The sequence below is a fragment of the Corythoichthys intestinalis genome, chromosome 4, assembly GCF_030265065.1.
Source record: "Corythoichthys intestinalis isolate RoL2023-P3 chromosome 4, ASM3026506v1, whole genome shotgun sequence".
NCBI lineage: Eukaryota > Metazoa > Chordata > Actinopteri > Syngnathiformes > Syngnathidae > Corythoichthys > Corythoichthys intestinalis.
Genome location: NC_080398.1, coordinates 33,998,076 through 34,012,454, shown reverse-complemented (window position 1 = coordinate 34,012,454; position 14,379 = coordinate 33,998,076). Strand labels below are relative to the sequence as shown.

At 39.4% G+C, this 14,379-nt stretch overlaps 1 protein-coding gene across 5 annotated transcripts in view; it reads left to right on the top strand.

Moving 5' to 3' along the window:
* Window positions 1–12,537, top strand: part of etv1 (ETS variant transcription factor 1) — a 46,248-nt gene extending 33,711 nt beyond the window's left edge. For 3 of the 5 annotated variants that reach the window (XM_057834283.1, XM_057834282.1, XM_057834281.1), the window contains 6 exons: window positions 1,726–1,976; window positions 2,360–2,431; window positions 2,498–2,566; window positions 2,647–2,816; window positions 3,464–3,565; window positions 5,981–12,537. In XM_057834283.1, coding sequence (XP_057690266.1) covers window positions 1,726–1,976; window positions 2,360–2,431; window positions 2,498–2,566; window positions 2,647–2,816; window positions 3,464–3,565; window positions 5,981–6,202 — 886 coding nt within the window. In that variant the 3' untranslated portion in view covers window positions 6,203–12,537. Of the gene's footprint in view, window positions 1–1,725; window positions 1,977–2,359; window positions 2,567–2,646; window positions 2,817–3,463; window positions 3,566–5,980 lie in introns of all 5 variants that reach the window. The other 2 variants (XM_057834280.1, XM_057834278.1) reach the window with 1 other exon arrangement.
* The last annotated feature ends 1,842 nt before the right edge of the window (window positions 12,538–14,379 follow it).

Sequence of the window (14,379 nt, the reverse complement as noted above, 5' to 3'; positions counted from 1 at the left end):
TGTTATGTGCTTTGGTAGCTGTAAACACAAAACAAAAAATATTCATACAATCATAAAAGTATCCATGCAGCTTTTCACAACAATATTGTGTTGATGTTTATATAGAATTTTACTTCAAGGCTACGTCTATATATAGTTAATGTCTATGATAAATAGGGGTGTGACAAAATAGCGAAATGGTGATATATCGTAATACTTAGCATTCCAAAAAGTTATCGATACGTTCATGCCAAGTATCGAGATATCGTTTTAAAAACATGTCAATGTTTTAAAAAAAAAAAAAAAAAAGGGGGGGGGGGGGGGGAGACTGGGAAGGTCGACTGAACATACGGTCATTCTAAACTGGAGCATTCACAGTCACTCTTTCCGATTTTTGGGGCATTTACGGGTCACTTCCTTTTGAGTTTGAGTCACTGCCTATTCATTCCCGGGTAACTTCCTGTTCTGTAACCCAAAATCAACAGGAAGTGATCCATAAGATGCCCCAAAATCAACAGGAAGTGACTGAAAATCAACAACCTGAAATGGCCCAAAATTACCTCGTTGCCTGGCATTGGCTGCCACTGACGGCCATAGAAGTGGGAGGAGCCTGTTCGAAGAGGGAGCGGTTCATTTGCTGTCACCCTCCCAGTTCAAATGGATTAGACGTCTACTAGCTAATAAACTTACAACAGAAGGATGAAGATAGCTTGTTTTTCTGTTATCAATTGTTTTGTAGAATATCCTACAATGATTTCCTGAGCAATGTATTGATAATTGTTGTATTGCCATATCGTGAGATCGTTCGTCATTGTGAGCTTTGTACCACAAATCGTATCGTATCGTAAGCAGTGTTGTTAATCACAGCATTTAGAGTATAACGGCGTTACTAACGGCATTAATTTTTTTCAGTGGTGAGTTATCTAATTAATAATTTTTCTCATCTACGCAAAACCGTTACTGGGGATGTAAAGTCGTGTGTTACTATGGGTTACTACGCTGGTTGAATGACGCGAGAAAAGTCTGAGAGACAAGGACTCACGGAGACGAAAGAGCAGAGCGGGAGTGGGGAGGAGGCAAGGGAGTTGTGACGCCATTGCAAACGCGATGCTAGGTGGCTCCAATAATACCTGACTGTAGCTGATAGCCTACAAACTACGGCCACAAGATGCTACGGTAGATATCACATGAATATAGAACTAGAAATGACCGACACATGTATAGAGAACTAGATGCGAAATGATAGACTCGCTTTTTTGAATGGATTTTTTTTTTTTTTTTTGTGAATGAAAAAAAAAAAAAACATGAAAATTAACACCAGTTACTTTGCCAAGTAATTAATTACTCTAAAATTCTTATTCTCTTACATACTTTTTGGGAGAAATGTAAATGTAATTAATTACTTTTTAAAAGTAAGATTAAAAACACTGATTGTGAGATACCAAGAGTTTCCCACACCTGATGATAAACACAAAATCTCATGTCCTACACCAGTAACGATGCCCTTTTATAATTTGCCGTCCATTGTTTTGTTATTTTAAATAAATTAATTAATTAAAAATACAAAGTATTTGGGAAAAAAAAACATAAATGAAACAAATGCATAAGAAATGAATAATAAATTAAACCAAATTTAATTTAAACATCATAATCATTTGTAAAATAATCATGCATTTTAAAAATAATAAAATCATAAAAAATAGTAATAAAATAAAAATGTCTTTTTTTAAAATTGCCATCCTTCAGATTTCGCCGTCAGCTTTCTGAGCCGTGTCACTCGTTCCCGTCCCCGCCGACAATGTCCCGGGACGCCCGGCCCCTGTACCAGCGTCAAATGTCCGAGCCCAGCATCCCCTTCCCTCCTCAAGGCTTCAAGCAGGAATACGCCGACCCACTGTTCGAACCTCATCCCGCCATGATGGGCGCCCCGCTGCCCCACATGTACCCTGCCGCCATGATGATCAAGCAGGAGCCCCGAGACTTCAACTATGACTCGGGTTAGTAAAACTACAGTATTTTCCCTCTGAGTGAGGACGGAAGTGCAGGGGGGTTGATTGAGTTTGCCCATTATTAGTAAAATGGGTTCTGGTGGGGGTCTGCGGTGGAAGCCATTTCCTGTAGCGTGCTAATAAGGGAGTGGGCGGAGGTTACGGACGGTCAACTTTTTCGTTGTGTCCTCCTACGCTCCTATTCTGGAAGCAAAGCCCATAGTGGTGCTGGATGTCCAATCCATTTGAACTGAGCTGGCAGCATTTATTTGATATTCAATGGATTGGACGTCTAAGACAAAATCAAAGACACTGATAAGATTTTGAAAAATGATGAATTTTTGGAATAAACAGCTATTTAAAAAATGCTTTTTCACCCACCTGGCTTTCAGCGGAGGTTCCCAGTTGCCATTCGGTCTACCTGCGACAAGATGGCTACCTGGCCCACAGCAATCGGACCGAAGGTACCAGCTCTGGCGTTCGGAGTCTTCCCAAAAACAGCATTCCCAACGCTGCTTCTCGTTGTCCAGGTTGCATGTTTGACAAAGTGGCCAGGCACTTTTACGACGACACCTGCGTGGTGCCAGAGAAAGTTGAAGGTGGGTCCCGTGATCCCGCACCCATGTGAAAACCGCACATGACGCAAGGTTAAAAGCTTGTGTTTGTTCTCGGTTTTCAGGAGACATAAAACAGGAGGCGGGCCTGTACCGCGAGGGTCCGTCCTACCAGCGGCGAGGGTCTCTTCAGCTGTGGCAGTTCCTGGTGGCACTGCTGGACGACCCTGCTAACTCGCATTTCATCGCCTGGACGGGTCGCGGCATGGAATTCAAGCTCATCGAACCCGAAGAGGTGTGATAAGAAATGATGACTGCGCTATTACACGTTTGTTACAGTAGATAGGCTGATGCAAGAGTGTAATTATGATATTGAAGTGAGTGGGAAATGTGTCAGTACGGTGTAAGCCAGTGAGAATCCAAGGACATATCAAAATTTTAGTAGTGTTATTAAACTGTTATTATAGTGTTATTACAGTTTTATTACTGTGAAAAAGGTGTTCATAGCAAGTATACAGTGGATATACATATGTTTCATCTGATGATTGGCTTACATGGAGACAACGCCAACTGCACGAAAGTGTGTCGGGTTGTGCAATTATGCCTAGCAATTAGATTTTCTATTCATTTTCTCCTTTAGGTTGCGATAAAAAGGCAACTTTGGCACTTTCCTAGTGTTTACCTATCATGATAATGTGGAAAATATGGCAACAAAGTGGTTGGTAAACTATCAGCTATGTGTTAGGGAGGTTGTCGGGCAGGTGGGCGCCACGCCAGACAGGTGCGGCAACATCTGCTTCCTCCTTGGAGCGCGCTAATGAACGCCAAGCACGCCGGTCGCCGCGCTCTAATCAGCGTCGTTAGCGCCACGTGGACTCTTTGCTTTGTCACAGCTGCTGAGCGGCAGCCATTGTTGTTCCTAACGATATGCGCATGACACAGGTGGCACGCCGATGGGGCATCCAGAAGAACCGACCGGCCATGAACTATGACAAGCTGAGCCGATCGCTACGCTACTACTACGAGAAGGGAATCATGCAAAAGGTCAGTCCAGTACGTTTATTGTAATAATCGGAACCTGTTTGATTCAATTCAATGATAACAAATTTCTTGTTATCATTACATAATAATTATGATATATATTATTTTTTTTGTTAATGTTTTAGCATTTTTTTATGATCGTTTTCCCCAAACATTAAAAAAATGCAAAAACTAACAAATGCATTTCATACAAATATTTGTTGATCAAACGGATGTGTATTTTTCAACCATCAGTTTAGTTTATAGAATACAGGTAGTCCCCGGGTTATGAAAGAGTTCCGTCCCTAAGCTTTCCACGTAACTCGGAATTAACCCTTTAAATACCACTTAAATCTCAAAATAACTATCCAAAAACATGTATTATACGCAATTGTATTGTCTTCGCCAAGACGTTGGAACTAAGTCCCAGCTAGACAGCGAGCTAAACTCTACTCTTTCCCCTCTCTGACTCTGCTGCGCGACTTCTTCGTGGGCGCAAATGCGCTCTTCCTCGTGTGTGCGCGTGCGGTCTTCTTCGTGTGTGCATACACTCTTACTCGCGTGTGGAAGTACTACCTACTCTACGCTTCCTGCGCCAAAATATAAGCATGCATCACAAGACAAAAGTCAACATTATAATCAAATACACATTTCGCCGTAGGGCAGAACAGCCATATTAATAAAATTAAGTAAATAATAAATAAAATACTGTGAGGTAGAATAAGGTACTGTTTACACGACAAAAAACAACAACAACAAGAAAAATAGTTGTTGGTAGTTGTAAAGTACAAATCAAAGTCTGCTGCATTGTACGTCGGGGACTACCTCAATAATTATTTTTAATATTTTGTATTTTCAATTTGAAAGTTGAGTGGGATTTGCCAATTTCCATTGTTTTTTGTTGTTTTTGTTTTTTTATACAATACTGTAATGGTAAATGGTAAATGGTGTTATACTTATATAGCGCTTTTCCACCTTTCAAGGCGCTCAAAGCGCTTTACACTATCTCACTATTCACCTACTGGTGACGCAGTATTTACATGTATAATGCAGGGTGGGGCACAGCAACTTGCTTATTTAAATTTGGCACCCTAAAGCCATGGTAGCTCTGAGGATGGTAGGGATGGACTTATTTGAAAGGGTGGCATTTAAAGTTTGGTTCTTCACGTGCGTTATTTATTTATATTTATAGTTATGGCATTTTATTCAAGCGGTAGCTCAATGGTCGCAACGCAACGTGCATTCCGTAGACATGTCAATATTGCCCCCCGTGGTCGTATTCCTGGCCGGCAGACAATTGATTCATGGGTAAACAACTTCAGGGAAACGGGTGATGTAAAGAAAAAGAAACCTGGCCTCCCACGAACAGCAAGGACACCACAAAACATTGACATGCTGAGACAATCTGTTATGAGATCTCCCCAACGGTCTGCCCGCAAACACACATCTGCTCTTGGGTTTTCTGCTCGTTCTGTGAGACAAATCCTCCATGAAGAATGCGCGTTGCGATGATTGAGCGACCGCTTGAAAAAACTGACTCAACAGTGAAAGCGTATTCTAACTTCGTCCACTCTATGATACTCCCTGGGGTTCCTGAAAAATGAACACAAAATAAATAACACACGTTAAGAACCAAACTTTAAGCCCCACCCTCTCAAATAAGTCCATCCCTAGCATCCTCAGAGCAACTATCGTTTCAGGATGCCAAATTTAAATAAGCAAGTTGCTCTGCCCCACCCTGTATATTACCATTTTTCACATAATGGTTTTTTGTATTTTTCCAATCAATTTCAAAAAGATTTTCTTCTTCATGCCCTAACAGGTTTCAAAAATGTGTACATCTCCAAATTAATAGTATTCTAGTTTTTCTCCCCATTCATTTTGTCTAATATTTAGGTACTATAAATATATTTATATCATATATGATATTATATTATATTTATATTGTAAAACGGTTTCACAAAGGAATATAAAATTTGGTATATTTATGCTAAATACAGTATTAAGACTATTATTTTTGTTTGTTTTTTTTTTATTCATATATTTTCCCCCCATATTAATGAAATCTTAACTGAATATTAGTGTATTTTACCTTTTTTTTTTTTTTTTTTTCAAATCTAACCTTGGCTATTTTCCCAAATAATTGTGAATTTGCTGCATGATACACGAATATTTGACTTTTCATCTAATATTTGCTCTCTTAAGAACCACAATATAACCTTACATACTAATATTAACACTACGTCACCTACTAATAACAATTTTAAGAGTTCAGCAACCAACTGAAAAGATCTCGTATTTAAAGATTTAAACTTATTTTTTAACATCACCCCCACCCCACTCCATCATCACCCGCCATTCAAACCTTCCTTCACCCACTTCCTCATCCACCCATCGATCCATCCCACCTTCATCCATCCATCTATCCATCAATGGCAGGTGGCGGGCGAGAGATACGTTTACAAGTTTGTGTGTGACCCGGAGGCCTTGTTCTCCATGGCCTTCCCCGACAACCAGCGTCCGGTCCTGAAAAGCGACGTGGAGCGTCACGTCAACGAGGAGGACACTGTACCCCTGTCGCACTTTGATGAGAGCGCCCCCTATGCCCAGGAGGCGTCTTATTGCCAACCGCACCCTTACAGCGAGGCCTACGTCTACTAGAAGCGCCGCAGGAAAAAAAAAAAGACTCAACTTAAAAGAGAAACGCAACCTCCCTTATTATCATTTGACACGGACATTTGAAGGCCGTTTCCAAAGGTCCCTCGAAGAACAAATTCTTCGGACATTTTGACACATTATGACTAAATTTCAATCACCCACATTAAACTACACTACATTACCGAGCATTGATTTTTGACAGAATGCTCACCTTAAAAATTCAGCCCCCAAGTCCAGTTTCATTTTAGCAACATGAAATTTGGCAGACATGCCTATCATGTGTAGAAGAAGCCATGCCTGAAATGACACACCATTTTCGATAAAAGGGGCCATTTTAGCAGAGAAAGTTTGTTTGGCAGCACTTTAAAAACGTGTCCCTTAAAACCGGTTCTACTAAGGAAAATGAAATTCGGTATACTTGTCTATCATGAGCTGACCCCCAAAAAAATGTCTCAAGAAATCATGCCTGAAAAGACACCTAAGTCTGCCATTTTGGTTTGAAGCGGACATTTTGGCCATTTACAGGTTTTTTGCTTTGAAGAAAATGTATCCCCTACTTTATACTAGGGATGTTCCGATCCGATCACATGATTGGAATTCGGCCCGGATGCACCATTTGTCAGAGGATTGAAATCAGGTAAAAAGGATCAGGTTTTTAATTTTAAAAATATATACCGTAATGTTTGCACTGTAAGGCGCACCTGACTATAAGCTGCCACCCACCAAATTTGACACCAAAACAGCATTTGTTCATAGATAAGCCGCACCGGACTATAAGCCGCAGCTGTCCTCACTGTATTATGTGATATTTACACCAAAAGATATCAACCGGTAACACTTTATTTGACAGCGGCATCATAAGACCAAATGAACCACCATAAAACTTTGAACCAATAGGCTCCAAAGCTTCATTCCCTCCAGAAGCTTCATTTGGTCATCACTGTTCTCTTAGGGGAGACAGCCAACCTCTGCAGTCACTTGCTGGCAACGGGTTGTCATGTTGGAGCCATGTTGTCATCCAACATGCCTCCTAGCATGCATTGCAGCGCTACAGATGTAAATAACAAATCAAAATTCATGTTCTGTGCTAATTGTTTCTTCAGTTACTGTTCTAGTTGTTTCATTAATTGCTAGTTATGGTATTTGGTAACACTTTATTCGACAGTGGTGCCATCAGAATGTCATAAGACCATCATAATTATAAAATGACACTGCCATGAGAATTAACGAATGCTTATGACGGATGTCATTTTGTGTCATCCGGCAAATTATCTCCCTTTTGAATGGATGTAAAATATCAGAGATGGACATAAATTAAGTTAGTGACATAGTTTGCCAGATGACACTTTATGACATCTTTCATAAGCATTCAATAATGCCTATGATAATGTCATGTCATAATTATGATGTTCTTATGGCACTCTTAAGACACCGTTGTCAAATAAAGTGTTACCTATTAACCCAAATAAATCAACAAATTAGCCGCACTGGACTGACTATAAGCTGCATGATGCAAAATGAGGGAAACAAGTACGTAGCGGCTTACAGTCAGGAAATTACGGTATTCGTTTTTCTGCTTCATGCTTATACAGCACCACAGCATCTCACCCTCCTTCTTACTAAGCAGTGTGCCAAACTGTCAAGCTTGCGTTTGGTACTTAAAGTTCACGGTGATTGACAGATTTGTAGCTTTGATCTTGCCAGGGAAGCTTGGTAGTTCAACGATCAAAGGCACATATCTGTCAACCATCGTTAAACTTGCAGATGTGTGCTGTGGCAACCCATTGTGTAAGTGAGAGGCTGTTCTGTGCAGCATGAGCGTCAAAGCGTGAGTGGACTCACTCAATGAAGCATTTATTAAGGACACGCATTGTTCTGCGTTATTCTTGTTTATAAATAATTCACATTATGAACGCAGCTCGGTGGGATATTAACATGTTTGGAACTTTCGGTATCGGATCGGAACTCGGTATCGGAAGATTCTCAAAATCAGTTGACTCGGATTAGGGTGCTAAAATATGCAATCACGAAACCCCTAGTTTATACTATCTTTCATGACCTCACCCACAAAAAAAAAATCTCAATTGTCTTGCCCGAAAAAACAGGAAATCTGTCAATTGGGTTTGAATTGAGCTTTTTTGACACAATTTGACCATTCCCAGGGTTCCTTCAAGGACAAACATTTACTTAATCCTTCACAATGCTATGAAATTTAATTCAACTGAACTGTGACAAAACTCCGGGGGGGAAATTATTGTTAAAATGTTAAAAAATTCAGCCCTCCAAATCAATTTGCTGCTTAGAAATTGTATTTTCAGGTATGCTTTCAGAACTACCCGTACCTTATAACACACAGGAATTCAGCCATTTTGGATAGGTTCATATCGCAGGTCTTAATGCACGAATCTGATTTTTTCGTGTTTTTTTCGACTCGAGTAAGGCATTAACGGACGGAGGGTCTTAACGGGAAAAGTCGCATAAAAGTGGACCATTTCACTTTCGTATGTGGTTAAAATCCGATCTGGGCCATATTTTTCCAGAATGTAACTGCGGTCTGAACTGTCAAGTCCTCCAAATCAGAATTCATGCAGCAATTACATTAGCAAAGAGTGAGAGAGACGGGGCACTACTGTAGCAGTGCACCTGTGCAAAAGCGTTAGCGCTAAAAATGCCGATCGATCGGGTCCGATCACGTCATTTTCAAAGTATCGGAATCGGCAAAAAAATATCGGACATGCCTTTTTTTAATATATATGTATTTTTTAATTAAATCGTTTTCTAATTGTAATTAACGTTACAGACAAAATGTCTTTCACTCATCCAGAGTCTTTAATTTTGGCTTAAAGTAGGGCTATCAAATTTATCGCGTTAACGGCGGTAATTAATTTTTCTTAAATTAATCACGTTAAAATGTTTAACGCAATTAACGCAAGCGCTGCACGGCCCACTCACGCATTGTCGCGTTCAATCTATAATGGCGCCGTTTTACCGACATATAGAGCTAAAAGGCAGCGTAAAATGAGTAGAGTGAATTTTGGCAGTCTTTGGAGCCTTTTTTTTAAAAGGCTAAAGCCTTACAATCCCTCTCTCAACAATTAGAAATATCGTGGGAAGCAATGTGGGGAAGAAAGGTAGTAGTTGATCTTTTTCTTAACACCCTATGTTATTTCCCAACGCAGAAAAAATATATATCAATTGGTGCCACTACGCACAGTCATGGTTGTACTTCCCATCATGCATTTGGGCAGAACAGTTAAATGGCTTCAGTATCATTTACTGAAAGCTCAACAAATACACTAGATGGCAATATTTAGTCACAGTACACAAAGTCACATTTATCCTTTAAGAATTACAAGTCTTTCTATCTGTGGATCCCTCTCACAGAACGAATGTTAATAATGTAAATGCCATCTTGAGGATTTATTGTCGTAATAAACAAATACAGTACTTATGTACTGTATGTTGAATGTATATATTCGTCCGAGTTTTATTCATTTTTTTCTTAATGCATTGCCAAAATGTATATGATCGGGAAAAATTATCGGGAATGATTGGAATTGAATCGGGAACAAAAAAAAAGCAATCGGATAGGGAAATATCGGGATCGGCAGATACTCAAACTAAAAGAATCGGGATCGGATCAGGAGCCAAAAAAACATGATCGGAACAACCCTAGTTAGCGCCTAGGTTGAACGCGGCTTTTGGGGAAGGGGCGGGCTTGGCAACAGTCATAAAAAAATAAAATAGGTTGAGGATAAGCTTGAGAATAGTTTTCTCTCTGCTCCAAATGAGCAATATTTTCAAGACTGCTTACACGGCCGGGAGTCGAGGCAAACTGTCCGTATGTGTGTGTGTGCGTCATATGTAGTCATTTGTTTTGATGCTCTTGCGCATGCGGGTCAGTTTCACCCAGCACGTCTCGGATTGCGAATTAGTGCGTATGCGTGATACTTGAACTGGCTCAATGGAAAAAAGGCAGTCTGAACGGGGATGCCGAAAAAACAGATATGACAAAAATCGGATTGTACATTAAGACCTGCGGTATGAAACTAGCCTTTGTTTTGAAGGGTGCTAAGTAGACCCGCAAAAAAATTCTCAAAAAACAAGTATAGGATACAGTATGGTTGCCATTTTGCCTTGAGGCAGATATTTTTTTGTATGTCTGCTAGCAAATTTTACTCACTGCTAAATTATCATACATTTTATTTTTCATGATTGCTTGTGGGGAAACATGGCTAATCACCATAAAACGGCTAAATAACAGTGAATTATAAAGGTCCTACTGTTAAGAGATTCATAAGCACCCTTAATTCACAGAAATTAATAGATCTAATAAGCCAGCTATAGCTTCCTTCAAACTGTTACTCACACCATCAACATGTGTGAGGGTATGTGGAAGCTTTAATTATAGAGAATAGCTCTTAGAATTGCTGTTTATTGTTCTGTCAACATACTAATCCTCTTACTGGGGGATTCTAAATTTTTATTGAAAGGCTCATGACAGCATTTTTTTATTAACATGAAAATGGGTGGACAATATTATCCTAACGGGATGCACACACACATACACAAAAGTCATTTTGGGCATAGCGCTGAAGTTTGATTATTTCAAGGATTAAAATAAGGGCCATTTCTAAACATCATCAACATCGTTTAGTTGACGTGCACTTTAAGGGACTCTGACGGCTCGACGGCATTGTTTATGTTTGTACATGAAGTGTTTTGTTTTCTAAAAAAATATTAAGATGAAACTTTCCAGCATGCGACACCACATTGAAACTGGACTCTCGCCACAGCCAGAACTTTCATTCTGTATTTTGAAGAATTTCACCAAGACTACTTCCTGCTCGTCCACTCATGTGAAGAGAGGACAACTGTTCTCCTTTTTTTTTTTCGTTTGTCGAAAGGATCAAAAGACGTTCGGGACGCAGAACACATTGGAGTGGACCGATGAACACATGAACGTCAATGAATTGACTGGACACTTCATTAGGAGCCTCCATTTCCCATCCAGAACATGCATCCTACTGTTTCTAATGTTTTGACCCTCTCGTGTAGCTTATTATAAATATGTCAACCACGATAATAAACATACTGTTCAATGAATCACTTGTTTGGTTGCATTATGAGACTGTTGAATGCTAATAACACTCCAAACAATTGTTGAATGCTAATGAAACCAATCAATTGTATTTATTCAGCTATTTTGGGTTTTGTGTGCTTCAAAAGAAATTTCAACCGTGAACATTGTACCAATGGATGCTAAATTGTGTGAAAAAGTTTTGGCTTTTGCGAGCAGGCACACCATGGTTTCGAAAAATTGATGAGTCGCCATAAAAATTGTGAAATTGTCAACCATAAATTTAGCCCCAAAAATCGACTTTGTCATATTAAATTTGGTAGATGTGTATATCATGAGTAGACTCCCAAAAAAGTCTCATAGCCTGGTGCCTGGTAAGAAACAGAAAGTCGGCAATTTTAGATTGAAAGGAGCTATTTTAGGAAGAAAAAGTGTGTTTGGTAGCTTTTCAAAAATTGGGGCCGAAAGCCGGTTTCACAAAGGAATATAAAAATTGGTAGACCAGTCTATTACAATTAGACCCACAAAAAAATTCTCAAGAAGTTATGCCTGATAAAACACGGGAAGTCTGCAATTTTGGGTTGAAGTGGCCAGTTTTTGGGAGAAAAGTATTACGGAGCTTTTAAAAAATTGAGCCCCGAAAGCCAGTATCACTTAGGAATATGAACATTACAATAAAACATAATTCGACCTACAAAAAAGTCCCCAGAAGTCATGCCTGGAAAGACACAGCAAGTCTGCCATTTTGGGTTGAAGTGGCCATTTTTTGGGAGAAAAGTATTTGGGACTATTCAAAAATTGAGCCCCGAAAGCTGGTTTTACTTAGGAATCTAATATTTGGTAGACAAGTCTGTCACAATTGGGCCTACAAAAAATTCTCAAGAAGTTAAACCTGAAAAGACACGGGAAGTCTGCAATTTTGGGTTGAAGTGGCCATATTTTGGGAGGAAAGTATTTGTGAGTGTTCAAAAATTGAGCCCCCAAAGCCAGTTTTGCATAGGAATATAAAAATTTGGTAGAGATGTCTATCACAACTAGACCCAATAAAAGAAGTCTCAAAAGGTCATGCCTCAAAAGTCACCGGAAGTCTGCCATTTTGGTTTGAAATGGCCATTTTTGGGGGGGAAAAGGTATTTTAGAGCTTTCAGAAATTGAGCCCCGAAAGCCGGTTTCACATAGGAATATAAAATTTGGTAGACTGGTCTATTACTGTTAGACCCACAAAAAAAGTCTCAAGAAGTCATGTCTGAAAAGACCCGGGAAGTCTGCTATTTTGGGTTGAAATCAAGGGCATAGGTTTGCATAGGGACGGTAGGGACATTACACTACCAACTTTTCTGGAGGCTCAAAATGTCTCCACCAACTTTTAAGCAACCTTATTTGCATTATATAGAGTTCAATTAGTAATGATAGAATTGTGCCTACCATGCTATCATTAAATGAATTATAATGTTCAGACTTACATTTATCCCTTTTCACTTCCTGAATACCCCCCCACCCCCCAAACGAATGTTTGGTTGGCTGATGACTTGAAGTCCGCCGTCCCACCACAAAGACACACACACATACTCATACAGCCCTGACAGATTCATGTCGACAACATGCAATTTTTTTTCGGCCAGCAGCAGCCACTGTAAGTCATGTAAAAAGACGTAATGTTGTGGAAGTGGGGGAAACACCACTAACTTTGCTGATGAAAGTACGACCTGCCTCAGAGTTAGCATAACATTAAACTAACATTAATCTAACCTGCAAAACTACTGCGGTCAGGCCAGCCTCCACAAGGAACAACAAAGTCAAGCTACCCATTCGTTATTTGCATTGTTTGCATTATGTGGATTACGGTAATATTGTCTTTAAAAATGTTGAGACCAAACCTACGGTTGAAATTGTAATTTTTTGGGAGAAAAGTAGCTTTCAAAAATTGAGCCCCAAATGCCGGTTTCGCATAGGAATATATCAAATTTGGTAGACGTGTCTATGACAATTAAACCCACAAAAAAAGTCTCAAGAAGTCATGCCTGAAAAGACACGGGAAGTCTGCTATTTTGGGTTGAAATAGCCATTTTTTGGGGAGAAAAGTATTAGGGAGCTTTTAAAAATTGAGCCCCGAAAGCCAGTATCACTTAGGAATATGAACTTTACAATAAAACATAATTAGACCCACAAAAAAGTCCCTGGAAGTCATGCCTGGAAAGACACAGCAAGTCTGCCATTTTGGGTTGAAGTGGCCATTTTTTGGGAGAAAAGTATTTGGGACCTTTCAAAAATTGAGCCCCGAAAGCTGGTTTTATTTAGGAATCTAATATTTGGTAGACAAGTCTGTCACAATTGGGCCTACAAAAAATTCTCAAGAAGTTAAACCTGAAAAGACATGGGAAGTCTGCAATTTTGGGTTGAAGTGGCCATATTTATGGAGGAAAGTATTTGTGAGTGTTCAAAAATTGAGCCCCGAAAGCCAGTTTTACATAGGATTATAAAATTTGGTAGAGATATCTATCACAACTAGACCCAAAAAAGAAGTCTCAAAAGGTCACGCCTCAAAAGTCACTGGAAGGCTTCTATTTTGGTTTGAAATTGCCATTTTTGGGGGAGAAAAGTATTTGTGAGTTTTTTAAATTTTAGCCATGTTTGTTTCACATAGGAATATAAAATATGGTACTCATGTCTATCATGGGTAAGCCACAAAAAAGTTTCAAGAAGTTATGCCTGAAAAGACACATGAAGTCTACCATTTTGGATTAAAGTGGGCATTTTATTGGGGAAGTATTTGGAAACTTTTCAAAAGTTGAGACAGGAAATTCAGTTTAACTTAAGAATATAAAATTTGGTAGACATGAGTATGAGTAGAGCCGCAAAAAAGATCTCAAAAAGTCATGCCAGAAAAGATATGGCAAAGGTATGCCATTTTGGGATGGACAAAGGTTTTGTAGCTTTTCAAAAACTGATACCTGAAAGCCAGTTTCACTCAGGAATATGATACGTGGTAGACATGTCTATCATGGGTAGAGCCACGAAAAATCCAAGAAGCCAGGCCTGAAAAACACAGAAGGTCGAGCATTTCCAGGCTTTTTTGTCTGTTTTTTGCAAAAATTTTGCC